Raw genomic sequence first — 27,168 nt, 5'->3', positions numbered from 1 at the left:
TGAAGGATCAAGTATGTCTTGGCACACGACACGGTGCTTGAATGTTGAGTGATCTGTCCATGGTGAGTGATCTACGTCTGACGAGTGATCGTGAGTGAATGTTGAGCGATCAGCATGCCATGTGGTGTGTGCAGCCTCGCCAGGCGGTGCTCACAGCGGCCAGCACCGTTGGGCGGTCGAGCAATAACCTCCTCAAGCAGATTGGCCAGCAAGGCGTGGACCAGCAGTTCCAGGTTAGGCGCCCGTGAGATTCACAAACAACACTCCACGACCAAACTACATATTTACCGCCGATGGCTGAATCACAGAATCACTGTCTTCAGAGATTTTATCAACCTCGTCTGGTATGCAGGAGGTCGTGAGTTCAATCCCGACTGACGCCTGAATATTTTTAGTTTGCACGTTCTTCCCGTGGTCGCGTTTCATTTTCTCCGGGTTCTCCGGTTTTTCTCTTCACATTTAGAAACATACGTTAAGAGTATTTGGCTGCTATAAATATCCACACAATAAGCCACTTCATTGAGCTATCATTTGTGGCCAGGTTGCTTCTGAAAAAGAGCTATGTAGCTCAGTGGACCTTACCTGGTAAAATAGAAAATAGTTTCTAATTTTAGATTGTTGAATTTATTTGGTTTTTTTCACAGATGGTCCCATTTAACCAGTTGTCCTGCTATTTTGGACGGGAGATCCGTGGTGTGTTAGCATAGCAACAAAAACAAACGACAAAAAAAATCTATATTCCAAGTATAGGGTTATTGTGAATACTTGGAAGGGAGACTGCTTTAGAATAAACTAAACTATAAACTATTACCAGGTGTATTAGGCTTGGGGCTGTTCAGCCCAGAGTTGGCAGTACAGCATTGTGCTCGGTCCTCATGTAGATTTTATAACTGTGGGTATGGCTGTGGGAAGGATTGTTGAAACACAGCAAGGCTTCGCTGCATAAAGGACTCTATCGTTATCATCATTTACACCAGGCTGTGGTGTGGGCCTGTGACTTTTTACATTTAACTTTTACTGCATCAAGGACTGTGTTTTTGTACTGTACACAGTGAATGTAAGTGTTTTTTTTATTTGCAGAACTAAACACTTGAAAGATGTACATATTTTTATACATAATTATAGCGTATTATATTATTTGTAATATCTAACGAAATTTTTAGATGTTCGGTGTCTTAATTTTACTTCACTGTCTTTTCCAGCCAACCAAACACCTTCCCTGACTTAAAAAAAATCTAAATTGATTAACATAACCAAACATCCCAATTTAGCACCTTCCTGAAAAAAAGTTTCGTGACACTGTGCGGTTTCCCTCCGTCAGGAAAGTGCAATGCTGCTTATCATCAAATCACAAAAACCAACGTGCTCTGAATGAGGGCCATTGCACAAATATATTATTTTAGTAAATATTTCAGTTGCAATATGTGACTGTGTGTGTTAACGACAGTGACAGCGGTGGAATATTTTCGCCGAACATTTTGTCAGTTTTTATATATTCCTTACATAACACCAAATTGCGGTTGAAATGTAAATAAAACGCTTTCTGCCCATGCCTGTTTGATATTGACTTTGCTTGCCCGCCCGCCTGCCATCCCATTGGGAAGAGCTCGTATCAGAGGTGTCTGTGCCTCAGCGGGAAATTCCCCACGCAATTCCGCCTTGAGCTAACAACAAACAAATGAAACGGTAAATAAATTGTGACACGCTCACTCGCTGTGAGTGGGCCTATTTCTCTTGTCTAAGGATGATAATGGTGATGTGCAAACCACTTTGTGGGACATCAATAGTCATTGTCCTATGGCTTGACTGGCTCCACTACAGGGGTGTTGAATTTCCACTACAGACACATTTGATCAGGGGTGTGACTTTACTTCACGGAACGGACCGATAACTTTTCATAAAACGTTTGAGATTTGTTTAGGAATCGGTTGGCTTCATTGAGTGTGCTGGCAGTGCAATTTCACCCAGGCCTTTGGGCCGCATACACCGAAGCGCCAAGCTACGAAGAGGGGGAAGTGAATCGGACAGGTGGTGACACGCTCCCTCGAGTGTGCCTGTTACATGTTATGCCATCGCAGCAGAGGTTTCAAGTTCCCCTCCCTTCCACTATCCTCCTTGCCCCCTTGTCTCCCTCACATGTCCCACGTTCTCCGCGTGTCTCCAGGACGTGCTGAACCAGCTGGCCAAAGCGGTCGCCAATGCAGCCGCTGGCCTGGTGCTCAAGGCCAAGACGGTTGCCCAGAAGGCGGACGACCAAGCCCTGCAAAACCAAGTGATCGCTGCAGCGACGCAGTGCGCGCTGTCCACGTCCCAGCTCGTTGCCTGCACCAAGGTGCCTCCACCAACGCCTTCTGCCAGTCACTAGCAGAGGCTCCTCTCGTCAGTCCCTGCAGCCAGTCCCTGCCACGGGTCACTACAACCAGTCCCTGCTTTCGGTCCCATTGGCCTGTCCCCATTAGCAGTCTCGGTGACTAATCCTCGTCAGCCGTATTAGCCAGTGCTCATCACCGGTGCCATTGGTCAGTCCTCGCTGCCTGTCGCTTTCACCAGGTTCAGCTGGTCAACACATATCTTTCATGAATTGTAAGTTTTTGATCTCGCAACACACTATTCGTTGCTTGTATTGTGAACGTGAGAATTATAATCGATGACCGCCGAGTATACACAGCCAGCATATGGCATGGTGCAGTAATCTGTTGCTGAAATAATCGGATAGCCCAGCTCTAATTTAAGGCATGGAAATAAATATTGTTTAAAGCAACCACAAACAGTAATTCAACAATAATGAAACGACACGTTGTTTCACCAGCTACAAAGCTGTAGAGTTGCTGCTCATACCGGGGAATCGACGAGTTGAGTTCCGGGTGCCTTGCGACGTCATCTTTTGCATCGACGATTCGTGCGAAAGTTCCATCAGGCGAAACGTGGCGTGGTCACCACGTGACGGTGGTCGTTTTGCCAATAGAGCGATCGTCCTGCGGTGCACAGGTGGTGGGCCCCACCATGGACTCGCCCGTGTGCCAAGAGCAGCTGATGGAGTCGGGGAAGCTGGTGGCGCGTGCCGTCGAGGGCTGCGTGCGCTCGTCGCAGGAGGCCACCAAGGACGACGAGCTGCTCCGCCAGGTCGGCGGCGCCGCTGGCGCCGTCACGCAAGCGCTCGACGCGCTGCTGCAGCACGTCAAGCTGCTGGCGTCGGGCGGCCACGGCATGGGCCGCTACGATTGCGCCACCGACACCATCATCACCGCCACCGAGAGCATCTTCAGCTCAACCGGCAACGCAGGTGACCCTGCAACGCACCCAGCCACCTACCCACTCGCCCAATCAATCAGTCGCATACACACCCACCCTTCCTATCCTCTGCACTGCAATGCCCTGCCAATGCAGCCAGCGCCATCGGGGGGTGGGGCAGGGCGTGGCGTTGTTCCAAAAAGGTTGCAGCGTCCACCTTGGCTTTCCTGCTTTGTTTGAGTGAGTTTGTGTTACCTTTTAGGGATGTAATGATTAGTCACATGTAGATAATTGTTTTATCTTTGTGGTATGTATGTTTAGTGACATAGAATCGGTCACGTAGCAGCACAGCGTTAGCTGCTGGCAGGGAAGGGGATCTGCAGCTTACAGCAGCCCTGACTGACAGCGGGCCACGTGATAGACCAAAGAGGGATCTCGGGGAAGGGTCACAGAAGGGGCACATGGAGAACCCGCTAGTAGGTTCCAGAAGGGCGCGTGGCCGGGGGCGGGGCCAGGCCACGCTGACAGTATAAGAGGGGCCCCTGGACAGGACCTCGTGGCTGTCGTTTGGAGTGTTTACGTCGTGTTCGCTTGGATGCCCGCGTCTTTTTTTATTGAACGGGAGTCGCGTTTTTTTCGGTGGCAGGTGAAATGGTGAAGCAGGCCCGGCTGCTGGCCCAGGCCACGTCTGACCTCATCAACGCGATCAAGGTGGACGCGGAGGCCGAAGGAGACCAGGAGAACTCGCGTAAACTCCTCGCGGCCGCCAAGTACCTGGCTGATGCCACCGCCAAGATGGTCGAGGCTGCGAAGGTCAGAAAATGTTTGAAAACTGTTTTTTATTTCTTGTTTTTATTCTATTATTAGATATATAAGATCATACGATTTTAGCAACAACCAATGCATATAACAGATTGACTGAAGATGAAACTTTTTTTTTAAGGATTGAGAATCTGGCCCTTTTTATAATCAACTTTTTAAATCATTACCAAATTGGATATTTTTCCAATATAATATATTGACTGTAGAGATTTCACAATATACTTGTTCATGCATGAGTAATCAAAGAGTGCTTTGCGCATATTGCTAAGGATGATGATGGTGATGTGGCACACCACTTTGTGGGACATTGACCTCTGGCTTGACTGGCTCCACTATCGGAGTGTGGAATTTCCACTGCTGACACATTTGATTAGCGGTGTGACTTTCCTGAACGGAACAGACCATTAAAATTTCTGAAAACATCTGAGATTTGTTTAGGAATCGGTTGGCAAACGTTATCGAGCGTGCAAGCAGTGCAATTTCACCCAGGCCTTTGGTTCAGCAAACACCCAAGCGCCAAGCTACGAAGAGAGGGAGATAAATCTGGTGGGGTTGGGAAGTGGGGGGGGGGGGCGACCCAATTATTTCCTTGCACCAGGGCCTATGCCCCAACAAACATGCTTCGCCACTGTTAGCAGTGACAATTTGAAACGCCAATTGCATAAACAGCGTGCGCCTGTGTTTTTTTTTCGTGGGGGTGGGTGGGGTCGCTCTGCAGGGCGCAGCTGCGAACCCGGAAAGTGAGGAGCAGCAGCAGCGGCTGCAAGAGGCTGCGGAGGGGCTGCGCGTCGCCACCAACATCGCCGCCCAGAACGCAATCCGCAAGAAGCTGGTGCACCGGCTGGAGGTGCGCACCACAAGGCGCCCTCGCCAGTCTCCTGCTGCTACTCCGTACAACTCAACAGAATTCATTAGGAGTACCGGTTCATCCATTTATTTGTTGAAGTTGATTCTTCAGATAGTTGGCCATGTGGCTTTTTGGTCAGAGCACTCGGCCTTCGCCGCTGAGATCCTGTGTTGAGATCCGGGGTTGCAGCCGCTTGTATTTAAACCGTGCTCACAAGTGTGGAAACGGTGAAGACGCCCACATTATAATACAGCATCAGCGCTGGTGGTCACCACAGCAGTACAGCAGGATGACCGACGCACAGCCTAGATACGTTTCGACGACGTGAGTGCTCCCAGTTGTTTTTGTTGCGTGTTGCGTCTTTCTTTAGTCGTCGCCGTTTGGGTGTTTCCCCCCGCCAGGTGGCTGCAAGGCAGGCCGCGGCGGCCGCCAGCCAGGCCATCGCCGCCGCCACGCAAGCGGCCGCCTCCAACAAGAACCCCGCCAATCAGCAGCAGCTCGTCAGCTGTAGCAAGGTGAGGTTTTGAAGGCCGTGACATTGCCGCAGGGCCCTGTGGTATTTAAAAAATGTATTTTTACTGACGCGCTGCAAACGTTATCATCGTTGTTATAAAATTGAAGGCAGCAACAGGAGCAATAACAGCAGCAGTGTCATCGTCATTAGCAACAGACTCATTATCATTTTCACCACTGCGACCACCATCATTGCCAGCAGCAGCACCACCAACAGGAACTGCTAAATTATCAACAGCAATATAATTGGTACTACTACTACTACAATCAGCAGCAACAGCATCAGAAAGATAACATGATCATCATGGGGAGAGGAGGCGTTTTTTTATTTTATTTAGAGAGAGACGGTCAATCATAGACAGCGCATAACCTTTCTAAAAGAGCAATTATGGCTTCCTATTAAAAGCAGCCAAGTGGTTGGCTCTTCTCAGTTTCAAGGGAAGCGGAGCATTCTAGAGACGTAGCAATAAAGAACTGCATGTACTAATGTGTGCTTGGAGAGATCGTCATATAGGCTTGTGTGTGCTGCTTTGGCTGTGTGCGTGCGTGCGGACAGAACGTGGCGGACCATGTCCCGCAGCTGGTACAGGGCTGGCGTGGGAGCCAGAGCCAGCCCGACAGCCCCAGCGCACAGCTGGCCCTCATCACTGCCAGTCACAACTTCCTGCAGGTACCGGCGCTACGACCACCTCGCCCTAAATACCCATAATCTATCTCACTGGGCCTCGGTTTGATGCTGGTTAGTTTTCGGATGGGTGAAATGCTTAGAAATACTGTAGGCTTAGGCTACAAAGCGGCCAGGAGATGGCAGCACAGCAGTGCATTAAATCTAAGTGTCTGAAGCTTTGATTGTTATTCCTTTGTATGGGTGGTGGGTTTTCTCTGTATACTCAGGGTTCCTCCTTCGTGCCAAACACCCATTATTGGAATTGGTCAAACATCTCAATGAAAACGATTCTTACAACTCATGAATCAAGAACGTTATTGCTGTTACGAGTCATGCCTCCAACAGGTTCTGTGATAACACCAACACCACCGAAGAATTTGAGTGGGAGATTAACATTTTGTCTGCGCTCTGATTTCTGACGTGCGTGTGTGTGCGCGCGCGTGCATGTGTGTTTGCACGATGGCGCTGTGTTGGGCTTTTGCCCAAGCCAATGATCGCAGCATCAGGAGGTGGAGGAGGAGGAGAGGTGGCAGTATCCGGAATGTGCTGTTATTTCAGAGCCTTATAGGGCAAGCGGTTTTTCTGGAGAATGAGGCCACTCTCCTCCTCCTCCCGTAGCCCCTGGCCGGCCGGTCGTTTGTTTATGCAACGTGCATTGTTCATCGCAATTACACGTCCCCAGTGTTTATTCAATTAGAGTTAGTGGTTGGTGTTCGTATGCTGCTGCTGCTGTAAATGTCCAACGTTTATGTCTGCGCTTGTTCCTTGGAGGCAATTACTTTTCCCTTCTGGTTACTTTCGACAATTATAATCATTTATAATTACGTCCATTATTATAACTATAGCCGGTGTTAGTTATTAGAGAACATTTGTTATTTTTACTTTTTTTGACTTGCTTTTGGTTTTATTTTTTTAAGATGAGCTATTTTTAAGGTTGTTTGGTAAAGTATTAGTAACAATAATAAATGGTTTGTTTTTCAGACATATTCCTCTTATGATTACACCAACAAACTTCGGGCAATCGTGTTAGAATTATATCACATAAAACAAATACAGGCAACATATCACATTCAACTCATTCGCAATGCATCGTGAATTTCCCATCACACGTTCACTGCTGCCAATGTGTACAGTGCATGTTCAGTTCTAAACGGGCCCACCAATAAATACAACAACAACTCAGTTTAGCACATTACCACTGAACCAGTGGGCGGTGACGGTCACGGTTCTTGAGGAATGCTCTGGCTTTCCGGACACGCAGATTTGTCCACCGACGTTTCTCCTCCGCCCGAGATCACTTTCACCAAATGGCCTTGTGCCGTCAAACTCCTCTTTGTCTATAATAATGCGGAGGGTCTTCTGAACAGATCCTATTATTATCTGTGAAAAATCACTCTTGTTGTCCATGTGGCGATGCGTGGATAAGCACGGATAATAGAAAAAAGAATTGCTACTACTCTAAGTTGACTCATCCTAATAATATTAAGAGTTTGCTACTACTTCTGGGTGACACCTTGACCACTTTAAAGCGTGGCCAATGGGAAGGCTTCATTTGCAATGTCGCATATTTGACCATCACATCCGCTCTGACCAGTTAACCATTCCCATTCAGTGCAGTATTTGTGCACGGTGTAACATTATATATATTTCACTATGTAGCACAATTTTTGTTCCTGGGTACAAAGTGTTATTTTTTAATTGCTTATGCCTAAAACGTATAGAAAATGGGTATTATTCTATTCTTAGGTTTTTTCGGTAAAGTCACGTAGGTAAAACATCAAAATTAATGAAAATAAAATAAAATAAAAACAAAAATCACGACGTTTCGGAGGCATTATTCCCCACAAACTTTGCTTTTGTGACCTTTTCACATATTCACCTATACCTCAGTGCCCCATAAGTCGTATGTACGTGTGTATGTTGAATTGATTTCGCAACCATGCTAATCGGAGGTGTGGGTCGTAATGAAACGTTGCACTGAATTGTAATCTTTCTTGGATGGATTGGGGAGCTCAGATAAATGGGAAGAGCGGACTATCGGGGTACGGATAAGGGAGCGGTTTCGCTACAGTGCCAAGTCCGTGGTGGCCACTGCGGATACACCAACTCGATCACTGACGTGTTTTTTTTTACCCCGTTTCCCCTCTCTCTCCTTTGCAGCCGGGTACTAAGATGGTGGCAGCCGCCAAAGCGTCGGTTCCGACCGTGACGGACCAAGCCTCGTCCATGCAGCTGGGCCAGTGCGCCAAGAACCTGGCCACTTGCCTCGCCGAGCTGCGCACAGCTGCACAGAAGGTGGGGAGACGCCGCTGCGGTGGCCGTGGCGGCGGCGGCGGCGTCGTCGTGAATCGTAAATCTACCGATCGCGCCCGACGTTCAGCCCCCCCCAGGGCCGCGTGTGATGTCGACGCTGTGGAATCCGCTTAGTGTTGTTTATGCGGCAGCCGGCTGCCTCCCCCTCTGTCTGATTGTTGTCTCGTATGTGACATATATAGGCATGAGGCCATGCTGATTTAGAGAGAATGCTGTCAGTACTTACTTACGGCTAGGTTTTTATTACAGAGAGGTTTTGTGTGAGTTTGTGGGTTCACATCTGTGCATGTGTGTGTGCGCACGGCCGGGCATGCTGCTGGCCACCCTAACCCATCGTGTACCGTGCCTGGCCTTCATATGTGCGAACAGCACTTGCCCCAACAGTGTTCAGGCTATATGGGGGGATCTTTGTCTTTGTGTCCATGTCCATAATGGGGCAGGTAATGATGCCATTGCAATTGAATCTATATTCACGATACGGATATTGAAATGTGGAAGACTCCATTCATTGCTAAATATTTTCGATGTGTATATGTTGGATGTAATTTGTTCAAGTAATCGCGACAGCCACCAGAGGTACTACTTTTACCACAATGTAAAAAAGCAACAACAATTCTTGACTCCAAATCGTGATGACTGACCGCTTCGCGAGAGGGCGAATTGTCATTATCCCTTTGCATAATTACATAATTTAAATCTACAGCGAGTACATTGTTGGATATTTCGTGATTGAATTGTTGAAATACCAAATTAAAATCTACACTCCATCACTTGCAACGCAAAAATCTGTTCACATTTAGGTTACGCTGTGATAATGTTTTTGGTATTTGCCAACTCGTATCAGACAACTTATCATTGACCCTGCCCCTGGCCCTGTATGACCCCACGTCAGATTCAGATGTCTCACGAGGCCACAGTTTTTTGGTTTGGTTCCGGCTCGGCACGTAACGTGACCTGTAGAAAATCACCTGTAACGTGGCGGCCTTGCGCTGACTATGCTTGGATGTGCCAGTAGAAGTTGAGTTATCGATGCCAGTATTATGTTGGCGTGTTTGTTCCATATCTTCATGCATCTGTGGCGAGATATTAACTACCTCACCAGGTATGCAGGAGTTCGTGAGTTTGATCCCGACCCCTGTATATTTGGAGTTTGCATATTCTCCCTGCGGTCCTGTGGATTTTTTTCCAGATCCTCTGATTTTTCCCTCCACATTTAGAAACATCCATTAGGAATATTTGGCTCCAATAAATTTCCCCAATAAGTCACTTCGTTGAGCTATCATTTGTAGTCAGGTCACTTCTGAAATAGAGCTATATAGCTCAGTGGGCCTTCTCTGGTAAAAAAAAAAATAGTTTTAAATAGTTTAGTTTGTGTTGTGCCAGGCCCAGGATGCGTGCGGAACACTGGAGATCGACTCGGCCCTTGACCTCGTCCGCTCGCTCGAGGCCGAGCTGCAGGAGGCGAAGGTGGCGGCCGCCGACGGGAAACTTCACCCACTACCCGGCGAGACGGTACGGGTGCCGTGCCCTGTCCACACCCCGCAGCTCACCGAACTCCGCAGTCCTCCCTGTCACAGAGGGGTGATCCCCACTTCCTGAAGGAATAACCCTGATCATCATCCTGCGTGCCACACCGCTTCACGCCACAGTGCTCTTCTGGTTCCGTACCTCTTTCTGTTGCGCAAGGGCAGTCCCCACTCTTCTTACGGACATCCCATCACACCATGCTCCTCCACACGAGCCTCTGTCTCATGAAATAATATTCAATTGCCTGTATCCACGGCCACAGTCTGATGCGTGTTTTTCAAAGCATGTTTAATGGCCCTGCTTGTTTGGGAGGTGTAAATGTGTAATGCCCGTGCGAATGTGGTTATTAAGCAAACCAAATGTGCTGATCAAATTCGAAATGCGTCGTATTGGATTTTAAGAAAAGTAGGTGGGCTTGGGCAGTCCACGCTACCACAAGGGATGATGACCGGTGGTCGAGGCTAATTTACGAGCGTAGCAGCCAAAGGAGGGAATACGCTCGAGGGTACATCCACAGAAGAGAAAGGGCAATGGGCTCATCTCTTGTGCAGGAGCTGTATGGATTTTTGCATTGCGTGAACATGTGTATGTATGTTGAACTTCTTTCGCACCGTACATAGCCATCTGTGCATGAGGGTTGGCAGTGGCTTGTAGTGCTCTTCATCCAGCAGTGGATAGATTATGGCTGATGATGAGTAAGAAGCAAGAGTCGACGTGGGACCATGAAGTGAGAGACCTATCTTTGTACAGCGAAAGAGCCACTTCGTCGTTGCTCACTGATATGCAAAGTAACTGAAATCATGACTTAAAGCTTCCGTGACCGCAGGAATCCATATTCTATTCATATTCTACTAGTTTTTTTGTTATTTTCTTTGAGCCTATCTATGTGACTTTACCGAAAGACCCAAAGAAAACTAAAATCATAGCTGGAGTTTAATTTAAAATAAAAAAACTACCAGGACAACATCATTCAGTAGTAATTGAGACATTTCTACCTTTCAGAGTTACCAGTATTAAGCGAGAACTAGTAATAGGCTTACAAAAATTGTAACCATATCACATTCATTAACTCTTATTGCTTGGTTATATTTTGTCATGGGCGGTGCCCACGTAACTTCATATTCATGATTATTAGCATATATTCCTTGCAGAGAATGGTTGGGTGATGCATAAAAACTCTCGCGGTAAAGGCATCCTAATCACATGGCTACCCAGAAGCCTCGCACCTCTGCACCAGCAGTGCAGCAGCATCAGTGTACTTGTTTCCCCATCCCTTAATTTGTTCTGTTTTTCTCCAAAGCTGGAGAAGTGTGCGCAGGACCTGGGAGCCACCTCCAAGACGGTGGGCTCCTCCATGGCACAGGTGATGACGGCAGCTTCCCAGGGCAACGAGAACTACACAGGTGCGGCCACCTCACCCGCACGCTCCCGACGCACGACGAGACCGCGACGCGCCCGGATTCGCGTGTGTCGGACACGGTTCAACAAAAATTCTTGCTCCGCCACCCGCTCGCAGCCTGGCCGTGTCGCGTTGCTTTCGCCGCTCCGTGTGCAACCGCGAGCGCCTCGCCCCCGGCATGCGTGTGAATCCCCGACGCAGGCATCGCGGCGCGCGACACGGCGCAGGCCCTCAAGCAGCTGGCGGCGGCGGCGCGAGGCCTGGCCGCCAACTCGGCCGACAAGCCGACGCAGGAGGCCGTGCTGGAGTCTGCGCGCGACCTCATGGACAAGGCGTCGCTCTTCATCCAGGAGGCGAAGAAGGCCGTGGTGCGGCCCGGGGACCCCATCAACCAGCAGAGGCTGGCCCAGGTCCGACGCTTGAAGTGCTCGAAATAGCACGTGTTAGTGTACGCATGTTTATACAGTAATGGTTCAAATTAGATAGGCTTCTGCAGAATGTTTTTTAGCCGTATGCATGCGGTCCATGGGAGAGATATCTTTCCAACACTTTGTTTGCCGCTATGTGTTGGTCGGCCCTTAACCGTGTCGTTTATTTGTTCACCAGTGTGCAAGTCAACAATGTATCTTAGCGGTTAAGGAAATTTAAATATGTAGTCTGGATTTAGAAAGAGGGGAGAATCCGGGAGGTAGACGATAAGAGGTAGATTTCTCTTGGAAGAATTGACGCCACACCAACTGATTGTCCGAGCGCTCCAAAAACGAGAGAGCTAATGCGTGAGATTGGCCGTGTTAATGCGTGATTCAAAAGAGTGGATTGAAAATAGGAAGATTTCTTATCTATCACAGAATCATTGTCCCATCGTGGAAATGCTTTAGATTTCCCAGTGTCAGCCTGAGACCATTAGGAAGCCCCAAGTGTATGCGAGTGCAATGCCGTATACATAGGAGTTGTAAACCGTAAATTGTGCAGAGCTTGACAGCAGGGTAGCTTGAGAAAACGGCACGTTTCCCAGAGTAGTGGGAGGGAGCATTGGTTCAGAGGAGTGGGCCAACGCCCGTAGCTCCTCAACCACTGTCCTTCCTTCCACCCTTCCAGCCTCTTTCTGGAATCTTATTGGACGAACGGGCTTGTGTGTGTGTTCCCGTGGGGCCTGGGGGGCACAGGTGGCCAAGGCGGTGTCTGGCGCGCTGGGCAAGTGCGTAGGCTGCCTGCCCGGGCAGCAGGACGTCGACACGGCTCTGCGTAGCCTCGCCGACCAGAGCAAGAAGCTGCTGTCCGACACGGTGAGCAAAAAATCACCTTCGCGCAACCTTCCGGATCAAATTGCGGCGTTATTTGCTGTAATCTTCTAGGGTTCGTTTGACAGTCAAAAAAATGTAACGTGCTTCACATTTACGGTCATTGATTTATTTTTTTATTAGGGCACACATTACCGTAGCAGCGAGTCGAGATTTATTGCGAATGCATGTAAAATTAATGCTCCGTAATGCATGTGGACCCTGTTACGGTGTTCCCTTTACTGTTTGACCGCAGTCTCTTTTCCGAGCCTTTGGACGTTGATGGTGCCTACGTCCGCACCGTTGTTTTATTAACCGTTGACCGGTGTCGTCGTCGTCGTTGCTGCTGCCAGATCCCGCGCAGCGGCAGCAGTTTCCAGGAGGCGCAGGGCAACCTGAACGACGCGGCGGCTGGGCTCAACTTGTCGGCCAGCGAGCTGGTGCAGGCCTCGCGCGGCTCCAGCCAGGAGCTCTCCTCCGCCTCGCGCAAGTTCGGCAACGACTTCTCGCGCTTCTTGGATGCCGGAATCGACATGGCCGGGCAGGCAAAGGTGCGTATTGCCCCCACATAGCCGTGCTGCTTGTCGGCGAATGCAGTGAGGTTCTTGTATCTTACTCGGTGACGATGCTAAAAGCCCACACGAGGCCAAGGCTTGTGTGACTAGAATGGACTAGTCCAAGGCTTTTGTTGTTTATTAGGCCTTACAAGGCTTGTGATGGTGATTTAACCAAAATATATTTTGCAAAAGGAAAAATTGGCAGGAACATTCATAGCGTTAATAAAAGTGGTTGTGGCAATGGACAATCGGCCTTTGTAAAACATGGCTTGCAAGCAAAAGCACTCGTGCCGATGTGGGTTTGTGTGGGCCTTCGTCTCTCATGCTGACGCACAGACGAAGGAGGACCAAGTGCAGGTGGTGGGCAACCTGAAGAGTATCTCCATGTCGTCGTCCAAGCTGCTGCTGGCAGCCAAGGCCCTCTGCGTCGACCCCAACGCCCCGAACGCCAAGAACCAGCTGGCAGCTGCTGCACGGTGCGCAGCTACCGTGACCTGTCCACGCTTCACTCGGTTACTAAAAATAGAGCTGGGATATCCAATTATTTAAGTAATCAAGTGCTCTACCTGTCATCGGTTCAATTACTGGATTCATCGGATAGCAGAAAATAGTTGGGGCAAAAACATGTCACCCCGTTTCCACGTGTGTCGCTTTGATGGGAGGTGATTGGCGGGGCTTGGCAGTGTCAGTGGCGTCATCAGCCACATCACGCCGTGACTTGCAGGGGGTTTCCTGCCTTCGAGAGGCAAGATGTTGCGGTGACCGCCATTTTTTTAACGGGCCCCCAAGTTGTCGACCACAAAAAAGTAGTCGATAAGCAACTTCAGCGACTAATCATCCCAGCGGTAATTAACGATTCTCAATGCGCTGCAGTTGAGGTGCATGGAAAATAAATGTACGTATTAAACAGACAGTAGATAACTCCAGTTTAACTTAAACGTATTTGATGCTAATGAGACCCTGAAGTTCAAACCAAATGCTGCAGGAAGACATTGGTCTGGAAGACCCAAAGGCCAATGGGCAAAAAACATTTGATTTGATTTTATGTGAAGAAAAAGACTGCCTGTCCATGCACTATATATTTGTTGATTACTAATAGACACATTGCCTAATTTACTGAGCGTATGAAAACGTAATGCTTGAGCTGCTTAAAGCTATGTGAGAGGAAATAAAAAGTAACGATGGGAAACTAAACTCTAGGTTGGTGATTCATCTTTCCAACCTTATATCCATATGAGGATGCAGAGTATTACAAACACTCGTTACATAATAATTATAGTAGTTTTACCTAGACTTATTTAAACCAAGTGAGGGCCAATTGACCCAGACATAGGCATGGAAAACTGGCACGTAAATGGAAGTTAACCGTTGGAGATTGTGTGTATTTATTGAAACCTTCAGCTGCCTACGAAGGCACTGAAATAATCAGTGCCTTCCTTAGAATGAGCACAGCAATAAAGAGAGAGGCAGCATCCAATTAAAAGTAAATCCAACACTATATATGTAAATGCATGGCTACGTTAACAAGAATATGCGCCAAACGGTGACATAATTTAACCGTGTACGAGCGAGTACGGGTTTTCCCCGTGTCGCACTCATTACACACCAAGTGCTGACCTTGCTGATCTCGTCAAGGACTGTAAATCATCACGCAAAACTCCGGTCATCATGCCTACATACGTATATGTCTCACAACGGCTGCCGTGCGATGCCTTGTGTTTTGCGCAGTGCTGTGACGGACAGCATCAACCAGCTGATCACCATGTGCACGCAGCAGGCACCGGGCCAGAACGAGTGCGACAACGCCCTGCGCGAACTCGAGGTAGGGACCGCCGCCCTGTGCGGCAAATCACTAAAATATACAAATAAAACTAAACTTACTTTTATCTTTCCAGGTAAAGCCCACTGAGCTATTAGCTTCTTTTTCAGAAACGACCTTGCCACAAATGATAGCTCAACAAAGTGGCTCATCAAATGGAAATTTAGAGCAGCCAAATAATCTAAATAATCTTCTGTCACCGCCGCTACTGTGGTTCCTATTCCTATTTAGTTCACTCCCACCCCACCACCCCGATACTTCCACCCATAAGAGACTGTTGCGTCCTTAGACACACCGTGTTCAACTACCACGCGGCTGGTCACTCCTCTATCTGCTTCTTTCCTCGCACTCCTCGAATTGGGAGGCGTACCCTCCCATCATCTCTATTCCTGAGTTCGTATAACCTTGCTCAATTCAAGGTACATTAACTTATCTACGACAACTTAAATTGTGCTCTTTATTTCTTGGCCACTTGCCATTTGGCACCTTTGGGCCTGTGCTCGGCAAACCGTGAATTGCAGCCTAGGCTTGTAACTTAACGGTGCGTGTGTGCGTCAACCTCGCAGTGCCCGTCACCACACAGTCAACTCGTATTTTTTGTTTGCGACACGAGCGATGAGCTTTGAACGTGTGTGTTTGTTGTCGTCGTTGAGAGACCGCGCAATGGATGTGTTTCAGACGGTCAAGGGCATGCTGGACAACCCAAGCGAGCCTGTCAACGACCTCTCTTACTTCGAGTGCATCGACAGTTTGATGGAAAATTCCAAGGTGTGGAATTGTCTCATTTGTTTAAAACATTTTCGTTTAACCTGTCGGTAAAGCCATGCCTTGAAAGTGGTTCTTTCCTTGATGTGGTGGTGGTGTCTGCGGCTGCTCGTCCCATGGCAGGTTCTGGGTGAGGCCATGCAGGGAGTCTCTCAGAACGCTAAGACGAGCAACCTGCCTGCATTTGGGGAGGCCATCAGCTCGGCCTCCAAGGCCCTCTGTGGGCTCACAGAGGCCGCTTCACAGGTGACTCCTCCGTGAAGCTTGCACCACTACGAATATTGAATCAACAATATAACTATCATCATCGCTGCGTCTAGCAATCCATCTCTGCACCTGAGTTTGTGTTATATTTTCGTATGTACGATGGGTTTTCTCTGAGGTAGTTGATTTCCTCTAGATTAGAAACATGCAAGAAGGAATTTGTTTGTAGGTGGCAAGCAGAACCAACTTTAAAAGTCTTGAGGATAAGTGAGGCTTACTTTGTCCAATATCTTGTATACTTGCCATGGCATCTTCAGATTTTACTGTGACATTAAACTTCATTTTGAAAACGTCTAAATACTTTTTCTCAACTATTTGCCATTTTCTACGCGTGAAATCTACCAGAAGCCACAAACCATCTCCCCCCCACCCATCCATCCTACCCCCGATCGCTGAGTGAATGTCGCTTCTGCTCCGCAGTCCGCGTACCTCGTCGGCGTGTCCGACCCCAACAGCCAGGCGGGACAACCGGGCCTTGTGGACCCGGGCCAGTTTGCCCGCGCCAACCAGGCCATCCAGATGGCCTGCCAGAACCTGGTGGACCCCGCCAGCAACCAGTCTCAGGTAAGTGGCCCGCCAATGTGTTTGTGCGCGTGTGTGTGTGTGTCAGGAGCGGTAGTGTAGCGGTTCGTAGCAGGCGACCCGGGTTCGATTCCCGCTTACGGTCAAAACAAGTGACGAGTATCTGAACTGGTCCTGGGCCTCCCCTAGGTAGACTTAGCCCCAAATTAGTACCTGGAGTGGTGTGTTTACATTGCCACTAGTGAGACAAAGGCGGCCAGGGATGGTGCTGGCGACACACCCCCGTATGTGCCGTGCTGGCCTTCATAAGTGATCACCAGCAGCAATTGCCCCTACAGACTGTAAAGGCTGTCCAGGGGATCTTTCTATTTTGTGAGAAGCGGTAGTGTAGCGGTTTGCGTGCTATTCTACGAACCTGGCGACCCGAGTTCGATTCCCGCTTGTGGTCAATATCAGTGACGATTATCTGAACCGTTCTTGGGCCCTCCCCTAGGTTAACTCAGCCTCAAATGAGTACCTGGTGTAGTGTGTCAAAATTGCCACGAGGAAGTCAAAGGTGGTCAGGTGTGGTGCTGACCACCCCACAGCCTCGTGTTTCGTGCCATCCTTCATCGGTGCTCGTTAACAGCACTTGCCCCCCCTAAATTGTTTTAAGGCTAAAAGGGGAGGTGGATCTTTGTTTTAACCACCACAGACCACCCTCCAACCCAGCTGCTGCTCAATCACCGACCACAGTGAGAATAAAAAATAAATTAAACAGAATGTACAGTAATGTATTTAACACAATAACACAGTGCCACCCACCAACATGTGTCAAAGCTGTGTGCCAACATTTGTTGGGAAGCAAGCGTGGTGTGATGGGTAAAACTTGTTTTCTGTTTTTTGTGTGCAAGGTTTGAATTTAATGGTACCGTTAATTATATATTACATGGTTACTTGGTTGATATGTTTCACCCACGTCTCCATAGAAAAAGAGATGACTAGTTTAAAGGACTTTTACTTTAGATAAAGTACATTACGTAATCAAATCTTAGGCCGTCACCTATTTCTGCGTCGTTTTGTACACAAAGCAAAACACGCTGTTGGTTGTAACGTTTCTGGCCAGTTCCACGGTCACGCTCGGCTTGGTAGACACGGGCCTAAGCGAATCGTGGCCACACACGTTTGACCTATGGCTGCACGCGTGCAGGTGCTGTCGGCGGCTACCATCGTGGCGAAACACACGTCGGCCCTCTGCAACGCCTGCCGCCTGGCATCGTCCAAGACCTCCAACCCCGTGGCCAAGCGGCACTTTGTGCAGTCGGCGAAGGAGGTGGCCAACAGCACTGCCAACCTCGTCAAGACCATCAAGGTGCGTGCGTGCGGTGCGACCTGCTGCGGGCCGCCTGCCTTCCACACTCGTCTGCCGCCTCGGCGCCATGACTCTAGAGGCCAGGGCTCTGAATCGACCTCTCGTAACCTCGCAGGCACTGGACGGAGACTTCTCGGACGGGAACCGGGAGAAGTGCCGTGCCTCCACGGTGCCGCTCATCGAGGCCGTGGAGAACTTGACGACGTTCGCCTCCAACCCCGAGTTCTCCAGCATCCCTGCGTCCATCAGCGAAGAGGTGAACGCTTTCTCCCCCCCGGCCTTCTGCGTCTGCGAAACGCGGCACCGCGGTTTTAAAGCGGCGCTCGGTGCCCTCCCGGAAGCAGCATCGACTTTGCCGCTGACGAGACGGCGCCGATGATATACAGGTGTTGGAATTCATAGGCGTGGGATGGGAGTGCTTTAAAGGATGTCGCGTGTTTGATGGGTACACAGAGCGAAGGGTTGTCACTAGGGCTTGTAACAATGTATCGGTTCAGCAATTAAAATTTATTCTCATGGTTATAATACCAGTGTCAAGTCGTGCGAGCGAGAATCTATTATTTAAGAGTCGTCCAAACGATTTGGTAATATTACACATAGGTGAATGGAGTAAACAAAACTGTACAAATGAAAAATAGACACGAGACAGAAAAAACAAGACCAATAGAATCGTAAGGCCAAATCATTCAATCACTGGGGTGTGAGTTGGGGGGGGGGTTGATTTTTTACAGGCGGTTTTTTTCTTCACAAAGGTGATAAAACGGAGACCTTTTATGGTTACAAAATAAACATCACTCACGTTAAATTTCGATTTAAAGCTTTCGTGACTGCAGGGATTCATCTTCTTGGTTTTTTTCGGTAAAGTCACGTAGAAGGGAAGTAATAAAATAATAAAAATAAAACATAATAAAATGAAACAATTCTCACGACGTTTCGGCCACAACGCAAGCAGCCGTCCTCAGGTGAAGAATGAGACACTTCAAGCTAGGAACTTACATATAAGCTGGGTTGGGGGTGGTAGAAGAGCGCCTTAACAAAAAGAATGTGCATATCAAGATGAGTTTAGCATATACATGGGAAATGCGCAGGGGGGCGGGGGGGCTTCAAAGTCATACCATGCCCACGCACTATGCAGGATCAAGAGCACCAAGGGGGGGTGCAGGGATTAGCATTAACAAAGGAAAGGAATGCCAATGATATGTAGCTGCAGTAACTAAACAACACCGTAGAAAACTAAGGTATAAACTACATACAAAGACTAAAATATAAACTGCATAGCACCATCAGTATACTTACTATACTCTACAATAAGCTGAGTTACTAACAGCAAGTAATACATTACAATACTACGTCGTAAAAGTTATATAATATGCTTCCATCTAAACTTTATTCTCTTACATCAACCGAGCATATACCGTACTATATACTGCCATAGATAAACCCAACATTAAATTATATACTGTATTGCAATAAACCACATTTCAACATAACACTATGTATTATTCTACCTACCCTAATGTGTATCAAAATGGTTTATTACGTCCTTCCAATGATTGCTGAGCCAGAATCCATCTTCTCGATTAAAATTGTCTCTGTGTTTGTATATGTGGATCGCCTCATGAACGAATCTCTCATGATAGCCAGGTGGCTTGCAGAGAACCTCTGTCTTGGAGAAGTCAATGTCATGTGAGCCCACTGAGTTGTAACAGTGATCTGCCACGGCTGAGGTGTTTGTCCTACCGTGTTTCAGGTCAGCTTTATGTTCACGGATGCGGTCCGAGACATGTCGTTTGGTTTGTCCAATGTAACTGCTACCACAGAGGCAACTTAGTTTGTAGACACCAGGGTGCTGTATGTCTGGAACCACATCTTTAACAGACGGTACCAGATCACGGATTTTATGTACTGTGTTGAATCGGACCTGGATCTTGTGTTTAATCAGGATTTTGGAGATCTTTTTTGTGACCCCAGCAATGTAAGGTAAGGTGATGGTCTTGAAAGGCTCCTCAACAGGATCCTTCTTGATGGTTGGAGAGATGGCTTTGCGGATTGTGTAGTCGGAGTAACCATTAGCCTTAAGAGCTTGGCGTATGTGTTTGAGTTCACTGGAAATGTGTTCATGGTCGGATATGCATTGGGCTCTATGATATAGAGTCTTGATGAGGGAATTCTTCTGGGATGGATGGTGGTGGGAATCCGGTTTTAGATAAGCGTCCGTATGGGTGGATTTCCTGTAGACAGAGTGGCTCATTGAACCATCAGGTCTCCTTTTGATTAGGACATCCAAAAAGGGTAGCTTGCCATCTTTTTCGACTTCCATGGTGAATCTGATGGCTGGGTGTATGGAATTGATGTGGTCAAGAAATTGGTCTAGAGCAGGCCGGCCATGTGGCCAGATGACAAAAGTGTCGTCTACGTACCTCTTCCATAAGGTCGGGCGTAGAGTGGCAGTCTGGATGGCGTCCGTCTCAAATTTCTCCATGAAGATGTTAGCTACAACCGGAGATAGGGGGGAGCCCATTGGGGTGCCTTCAATTTGCTTGTAGAAAGTTTTATTCCAGGTGAAGTATGTATTGGTTAAGCAGTGTCTCACCAGGGGGGGTACCCCAGCATTCAGTCCCTGATGAACCAAGTCTTCAATGATTGCGATGGTGTCAGGTACAGGAACCTTGGTGAATAAGGAAACCACATCAAAACTCACGTTGATTACACAAGTCGGACATCTTGTGTAAACTTGGAAAACCTGTTTTAGATACTTTGCCAAACTTTTGTGAATGTGGAATTGGTGTGATGACACCGAGCATAATTTAGCCGAAATGTTTTAGCATTCTAATGTGAAGAATAACTCATCTTCTTGGTTCTTTCGGTAAAGTCACGTAGAAGGAAAATAATAAAAATAAAACATAATAAAATAATTCTCACGACGTTTCGGCCACAACGCAAGCAGCCGTCTTCAGGTGGAGAACAGGTCTGTCGAGAGGACAGAGTCTGTTCTCCACCTGAAGACGGCTGCTTGCGTTGTGGCCGAAACGTCGTGATAATTATTTTATTATGTTTTATTTTTATTATTTTATTATTTTCCTTCTACGTGACTTTACCGAAAGAACCAAGAAGATGAATCCCTGCAGTCACGAAAGCTTTAAATTGATAAATAACTTTCAACCTCATGTCAGCTAACCTAGCACATAGCCTCCACGCATATCTCCACAAAAAGAGCCATTTTTTTTCTGTTGCATTTGCATCTAGCAGAGTGGCAGTTACTATCAGAATGTGTTCTGGACCTCCAATAGGTCGACTCAGCCTTAAATTGAGTCCCGAGTGTTTTATATAACCAGGGCTGGGGAGGGCGTGATGCCGTCCTCACCCAACCTCCCATGGCCCATACCAGCCTCAAGAGCATCTTGCTAACAGTCCTTGCCCCAACGGTCCATTGAACTAATTAACCAATTAAAAATAATATTTTCTGTGACCTGGCAATGAGATGCTCCGTAACAATCCCAAAACGTTACAAAGAGAAGCTGGTTTTCTGCCGTGGAGTGCTAATGTCCGATTGCCGCCCCCACGCATTCACCACTTGACACCACCACCACCCCCACCTCTCAGGGTCGCCGTGCTCAAGAACCCATTGTCGCTGCCGGCAAGACGATGCTGGACAGCTCGTCAGCACTGATCGGCACGGCGCGCTCGCTCGCCGTGAACCCCAAGGACCCACCGACCTGGTCCAAGCTGGCCGGCCATTCCCGCTCCGTGTCCGACTCCATCAAGAAGCTCATCACCTCCATCAGGTGCTGCCCTCCGCGCGCTCGATATGGCATCGCCGCCACCGCCATACTGTTCACATCATCACGTTCCTGAGTGTCCGGCACTCACCGTGCGTTCTGTGTTGTCACTTGGCGGGCAGGGATGGCGCCCCCGGGCAGAAGGAGTGCGACAAGGCCATCGCCGTGCTAGACGACTGCCTCCGCGAGCTGGACCAGGCCGGCCTGGCGGCCGCCAGTCAGAGCCTCGCCCCGCGCGAGGGCGTCTCTGTTGAGGTGGGGTCCTGCACAGCCATCCCGCAAACGCCCCACCCGTCATCGTTAAAAAAAACATTTTTAAACCATAACATTGCTTTCTTTATAGGTCGAGGTGGAGAGGTCATCATGGCACGCGCCGTTGATGCCACCACACCTAATCATCGCTTTCCACTAAAGCTTTTAGTTGTTTTGAAGTCTATACCGGACCTTCGTGGTGCATCTCACCACCACCACCACTGCCACCCTCTGGCTTCCCCATAGTCGCCAACCGCTGGGTGCCACCTAAACTGCCCTTCCGGTGACCTGCGCTACTCCATCCTGTACACTCGTCCCACCCATCAACAAATATTGACAGCTCATAGTTTGAGGTTACACTTATGGTATTATGTCTTAAAACATTGAGGAGCGTTGCCGTGCACCTTTGTGGAAAATGTTAGCCCATCATCGTGTTCGTTGTTGGCAGTGTTGTTAATGACAAACGTGGCGAGATCATTTCTTTGTTGTGTGCTACTGCCAACCCTTGGACATAATTTACCATGTAAGTGGCACAAGTGATGTTTCTGCGTGTGGCCTTTTGTCATACGGAGAGGGGGTGGCATTGCGAGCTGATTCGACTTAATTGCGAGACGGTTCCGCCAGCGGCTCCCGTGCCGCACGACAGGGCTTTATCGAGCGCTCAACGCGTGTTTGCGATCCTGTTGGGGAGACGCGTGTGACGAGTACGGTGGTCGGCGGCCGTCTCGACGCGTGCAGGGCCTGCAGGAGCAGCTCATCTCGACCGTGCAGCAGATCAGCAACACCATCGACCCCGTGGCCACGGTGGCGCGAGGGGAGGCCTCGCAGCTCGGGCACAAGGTACCGCTCGCTGTGTGCCCTTCGAAATCGTACCCTGGAAAAAACTTGACACCGCGCCTAAAAATATTTTTTTTATAGAACCTGTGTTAGTATTTCTAGATTTGTAGCTTTCGTGACTGCAAGGATTCATACTCTTAGTTTTTTCGGTAAAGTCACGTAGGTGAAAAATGGAATTACCTGTGTTAGTATACTCTTTGGTTCTTTCGGTAAAGTCACGTAGGTAGAAAAATAAAATATAACAAAAAAATAATATATCACGACGTTTCGATCGCAACACAAGCGGTCGTCCTCAGGCGGAAAAAAACAATCCAGCAGTGTTAGCTTCGTATCATCTCCCCACAGGTGGCCAAGCAATGAACTCAACAATTCGCTTCTGTTACTTTCTTAATCCGCCTATTCTCAAATGAAACCTGCTTCCTGGACAGTGAGATTTTGTGGATTATCATGTTTTTTTCAGGACATCCATCTGTTGATTAAACAACGATTTCTGACTTACCACCCCCACCCCCCAATCCCTTCCCCTGCCACTACCTCAACACCCCCCCCTGCCACTACCTCAACACCCCCCCACTGCTCCCCCTTCATCATCGTCGGATGCCACGCAGGTGTCCCAGATGGCGAGCTACTTTGACCCGTTGGTTTTCGCCGCGGTGGGCATGGCCTCCAAGTCCTTGAGCCACCAGCAGCAGATGAACCTCCTGGACCAGACGAAGACCCTGGCGGAGTCGGCGCTGCAGCTGCTCTATGCAGCCAAGGAGGCTGGAGGGAACCCCAAGGTACGTTCGCCATTTCTTAGCATCCCTGAGATTGAATGTGCAGTTGTCACTGGACTAGACTTGGGCTATTAACCAACCTGCTACACTTGAAGACTCGGGTCAGTTAGGGGCGTGTGGCTTACACTCGGATTGGTAAACCCAGGGTCACGGCAATGCGTCATCGATTGTCCTCATATTTAATCATCCGCCCGGCCGGCACAGGCGTTGAATGCCCACGAGGCGATCCAGGAGGCAAGCCAGATGATGCGCGAGGCCGTGGACGACCTGACGGCCACGCTGAACGAGACGGCGAGCGAGCTGGGCATGGTCAGCGGAATGGTGGATGCCATCTCACAGGCCATCGGCAAGGTGAGCGCCGCCCTCTGCCAACCGACACTCGCGCCTTCCACTTGCTCGATGCCAGAGGAAGCCGGGGCATGGCAAGGTTTCTTTCCGCCAACGTAGACGAGGGCTTTATGGGAAATCTCGTGTTGTTGATTGGTCCTGTATGATGCGGATGTGATGTGCGGGTTGGTGCTGTCTCTGGCGGCGCTTGTAGATGGACGAGGGGACGCCCCCGGCACCCGAGTACTCGTTTGTGGATTACCAAACGACCATGGTGAAGACGGCCAAGGCCATTGCCGTCACGGCGCAGGAGATGGTGGGAAACGCGCGCAGATTCACACACGAGTTATCTCAAAAATTTGATGGTATTTAATCGGAAACATCGATACTTTTATAAATATAAAAAAGTAAAACCACGCAGTATATCTAAACATTTTAAAACGGCTTTTCTTAAAATTTTACGCAATCTCAAAATGTACTTGGAACATGAAAAAAATGTACAATGACGATCTCTAAACTTTGTGGAGTATCTAAAAAAAACAGACGTGTAACATATCAAAACCCGACGCAGCATTTGAGAAACTGACACGGTTGACTTCACCGGCCTGTGGGTGGTGGGGTGGTTGTTGCGCTCGCCATCATTGTGACACATTCCTGCTGCTCTCCACCAGGTGAGCAAGTCCTCGAGCCGGCCAGAGGATCTGGGATCGCTGGCCAGCCAGCTCACCACGGAGTACGGGAACTTGGCGCAGCAGGGACGGCCGGCTGCAGCCTCCGCCGACAACGAGGAGGTATCACCTCGCGCTCGTGCTGTAACCCTGACCCCAACTTGTACCCCGACCCCAACCTTTTTCCTTATCGAGACACTGATCCTTTCCCCATCACCGATCCTGACCCCAATCCTTTCCCTGACCCTGACACCTATCCTGACTCCAACCCAACCCTTACCCTGACCCCAACACTCATCCTGACCTCAACCCCTACCCTGATCCTGACACCGATCCTGACCCCAGCCCTTACCCCGAGACTGACTCGGACCCCAACCCAAACCCCATTCTAAACACGACTCTTACCCTGACCCTCACATTCTACCCGAGCTATAACATGGCTGGAAATGATGGTAGGAGTGGTTGTGGAGTTGGTTGTGGTGTCATGTTCGTAATGGTGATCAACTTGGTAGTTAAGTTAATGTTTGAGATTGTTTTCACATTGATGGCGTTTGTGTTTGCGTTTATGGTGTTTCGGATGAAAGTATTGCTTGTAGTGGTAGTGATGGTAATGAATAAGCAAATAAACCACAGTGCGCATCCCCACATATATATTTAGTTCATCGACCTATGAGCCTTTTAGAGAAATTATTTTCCAGTTAATTTAAACAGGAACATTTTGGACTAGTTTTGACTTTTTGAGTCTCTCATCCGAGTCAGGCCTGTCAGCAATGATGGTGTGAGTAGCAGCAGGTTTGATAGTGGCGGTTGTGTTGATCTGGATGTTACTTTGGGTGATCGTGTTGGTTGCGCTGGTGATAATGGTGGCTTGGTCATTGTCACTGGTTGCGTTATTAGTGCTTCTGCGCTAGACTGCATCGTTCTCCGTGTTCATCTCCTCCCAGGTCGGCCACCAGATCAAGCACCGCGTGCAGGATCTGGGCCACTCTTGCGTGCTGCTCGTGCAGAAGGCAGGCGCCTTGCAGTGCAGCCCCACAGACGGCTTCACCAAGCGAGACCTCATCGACTGTGCTCGCAAAGTCTCCGAGAAGGTACTTTTCATCGTCCACAGCGCCGTCATCGTCGTCATTGGGATTGTTTATGTTATGGTCATTATTATCATCATCAGCATCGTCATGAACACCATTATAACTATGGTCATTGTCAAGCCCATCATAATTCTGGTCAACACCATCATCAGAATCATTACCGCCAAAATCGTTGAAATCATTGACATGACCACGAAAGGAATTTCCCTGTCCATGGTTTGTATTTTTCCGTTTTTTCTATCTGACTAAATGTTCCCATCACTGCTGCCTCGGCCGCCCGCAGGTGTCGATGGTGCTCGCGTCGCTCCAGGCCGGGAATCGCGGTACGCAGGCCTGTATCACGGCCGCCAGCACCGTGTCTGGAATCGTGGCCGACCTCGACACCACCATCATGTTCGCCACCGCCGGCACACTGCACGCTGAAAACAACGAGTCCTTCGCCGACCACCGGTAAAGCGACGGCAGCGCGATTGGATCCGCTGCCTTTCTGGAGGCCACTTGTTGAGATCCGTCTCGTGAATTCTTCTTCTGCTTTAAATCCCTTGGTTTTCGTGACCAATGGAGCACGTCTGCTCTAGCTCTTGCTGCCATCAATGCTTCACTGTTGCCTACAAAGGTCTGCTCTGCTCTTCTTCTTTTCCAATCTTTGTTCCACTCATTCTCGCTCCTTTCTTTCATGTTGATCGCCCAGCCGATGTACGGTTCTGCCACGTGCTGAACCCGCTACACGCGAGGACCCAGATTAATCACTGGTGGCTCAGTCCCAGAATTCAATTCACGATCTCCGCCGTGGAGGCTCCATTCACCGACCACTGACCGACTTGCTTATCAATGCTTCCGAAACAGCTTGTAGCCCGCTGCTGCAGTTCCCGCTGCTGTTGCTCACACACCTTGTCCGACCTTGGTCCCTGGTCGAACTCAATCCCCTGCAGGGAGGGAATCCTCAAGACAGCCAAAGCGCTGGTGGAGGACACGAAGCTGTTGGTGGCGGGCGCCGGCGCCACGCAAGAGAAGCTGGCGCAGGCCGCACAGTCGTCGGTGGGGACCATCACCCGCCTCGCCGACGTCGTGAAGCTGGGCGCCGCGAGCCTCGGCTCCGAGGACCCTGAGACCCAGGTGCCAATTGCGGTTCATCCGTCCCAGCCGGCGGCGTTCGCGGCGGTGGTGGTGACGCGCGGGGGGGGGATGTTGCTGCTGATAGTTTGCTGATAAAAGGCACAAAGTGACGACGACATAATCATTGTGGTCGTTTGTCGGTTGGCAGGTGGTTCTAATTAATGCCGTCAAGGATGTGGCCAAGGCCCTGGGAGACCTCATCAGCGCGACCAAGTCTGCCGCCGGAAAACAACCGGACGACCCGGCCATGCACAACCTGAAAGGAGCTGCCAAGGTGACCCAACCACACCGCCCGCACCGCTCCACCTGTGTCGCACACGTCGATTGTGCTGCTGTGTGGCTTACCCCCACCAGCAATCCTATCGGTTGTCATGTTTCAGGATCGCAATTACATTCGAGAATCGATTATTTTTGTGTACTTTTTTTACCTTCTTGTTTTTACCGTTTA

The 27,168-nt window shown here is 49.2% G+C and overlaps 1 protein-coding gene across 1 annotated transcript in view; it reads left to right on the top strand.

Annotated features, from left to right (window-relative positions):
• TLN2 (talin 2) overlaps positions 1-27,168 on the top strand; it is an 80,207-nt gene that overhangs the window by 38,488 nt on the left and 14,551 nt on the right. Inside the window, exons 17-47 of the mRNA XM_078599869.1 lie at positions 135-233; positions 2,165-2,332; positions 2,989-3,283; positions 3,878-4,044; positions 4,772-4,900; positions 5,302-5,415; positions 5,970-6,083; positions 8,241-8,375; positions 9,777-9,905; positions 11,221-11,323; positions 11,521-11,729; positions 12,486-12,605; positions 12,953-13,150; positions 13,493-13,632; positions 14,885-14,978; positions 15,654-15,743; positions 15,864-15,986; positions 16,425-16,568; positions 17,716-17,877; positions 17,993-18,133; positions 21,481-21,662; positions 21,779-21,911; positions 22,647-22,748; positions 23,354-23,524; positions 23,726-23,872; positions 24,063-24,164; positions 24,520-24,639; positions 25,461-25,607; positions 25,888-26,054; positions 26,537-26,720; positions 26,869-26,994. Coding sequence (XP_078455995.1) covers positions 135-233; positions 2,165-2,332; positions 2,989-3,283; positions 3,878-4,044; positions 4,772-4,900; positions 5,302-5,415; positions 5,970-6,083; positions 8,241-8,375; positions 9,777-9,905; positions 11,221-11,323; positions 11,521-11,729; positions 12,486-12,605; positions 12,953-13,150; positions 13,493-13,632; positions 14,885-14,978; positions 15,654-15,743; positions 15,864-15,986; positions 16,425-16,568; positions 17,716-17,877; positions 17,993-18,133; positions 21,481-21,662; positions 21,779-21,911; positions 22,647-22,748; positions 23,354-23,524; positions 23,726-23,872; positions 24,063-24,164; positions 24,520-24,639; positions 25,461-25,607; positions 25,888-26,054; positions 26,537-26,720; positions 26,869-26,994 — 4,455 coding nt within the window. The remainder of the gene's footprint in view (positions 1-134; positions 234-2,164; positions 2,333-2,988; positions 3,284-3,877; positions 4,045-4,771; positions 4,901-5,301; positions 5,416-5,969; positions 6,084-8,240; positions 8,376-9,776; positions 9,906-11,220; positions 11,324-11,520; positions 11,730-12,485; positions 12,606-12,952; positions 13,151-13,492; positions 13,633-14,884; positions 14,979-15,653; positions 15,744-15,863; positions 15,987-16,424; positions 16,569-17,715; positions 17,878-17,992; positions 18,134-21,480; positions 21,663-21,778; positions 21,912-22,646; positions 22,749-23,353; positions 23,525-23,725; positions 23,873-24,062; positions 24,165-24,519; positions 24,640-25,460; positions 25,608-25,887; positions 26,055-26,536; positions 26,721-26,868; positions 26,995-27,168) is intronic.

This window comes from Lampetra planeri, chromosome 13 (assembly GCF_965212315.1).
Source record: "Lampetra planeri chromosome 13, kcLamPlan1.2.h2, whole genome shotgun sequence".
NCBI lineage: Eukaryota > Metazoa > Chordata > Hyperoartia > Petromyzontiformes > Petromyzontidae > Lampetra > Lampetra planeri.
This window is presented reverse-complemented; position numbering and strand designations above follow the sequence as displayed.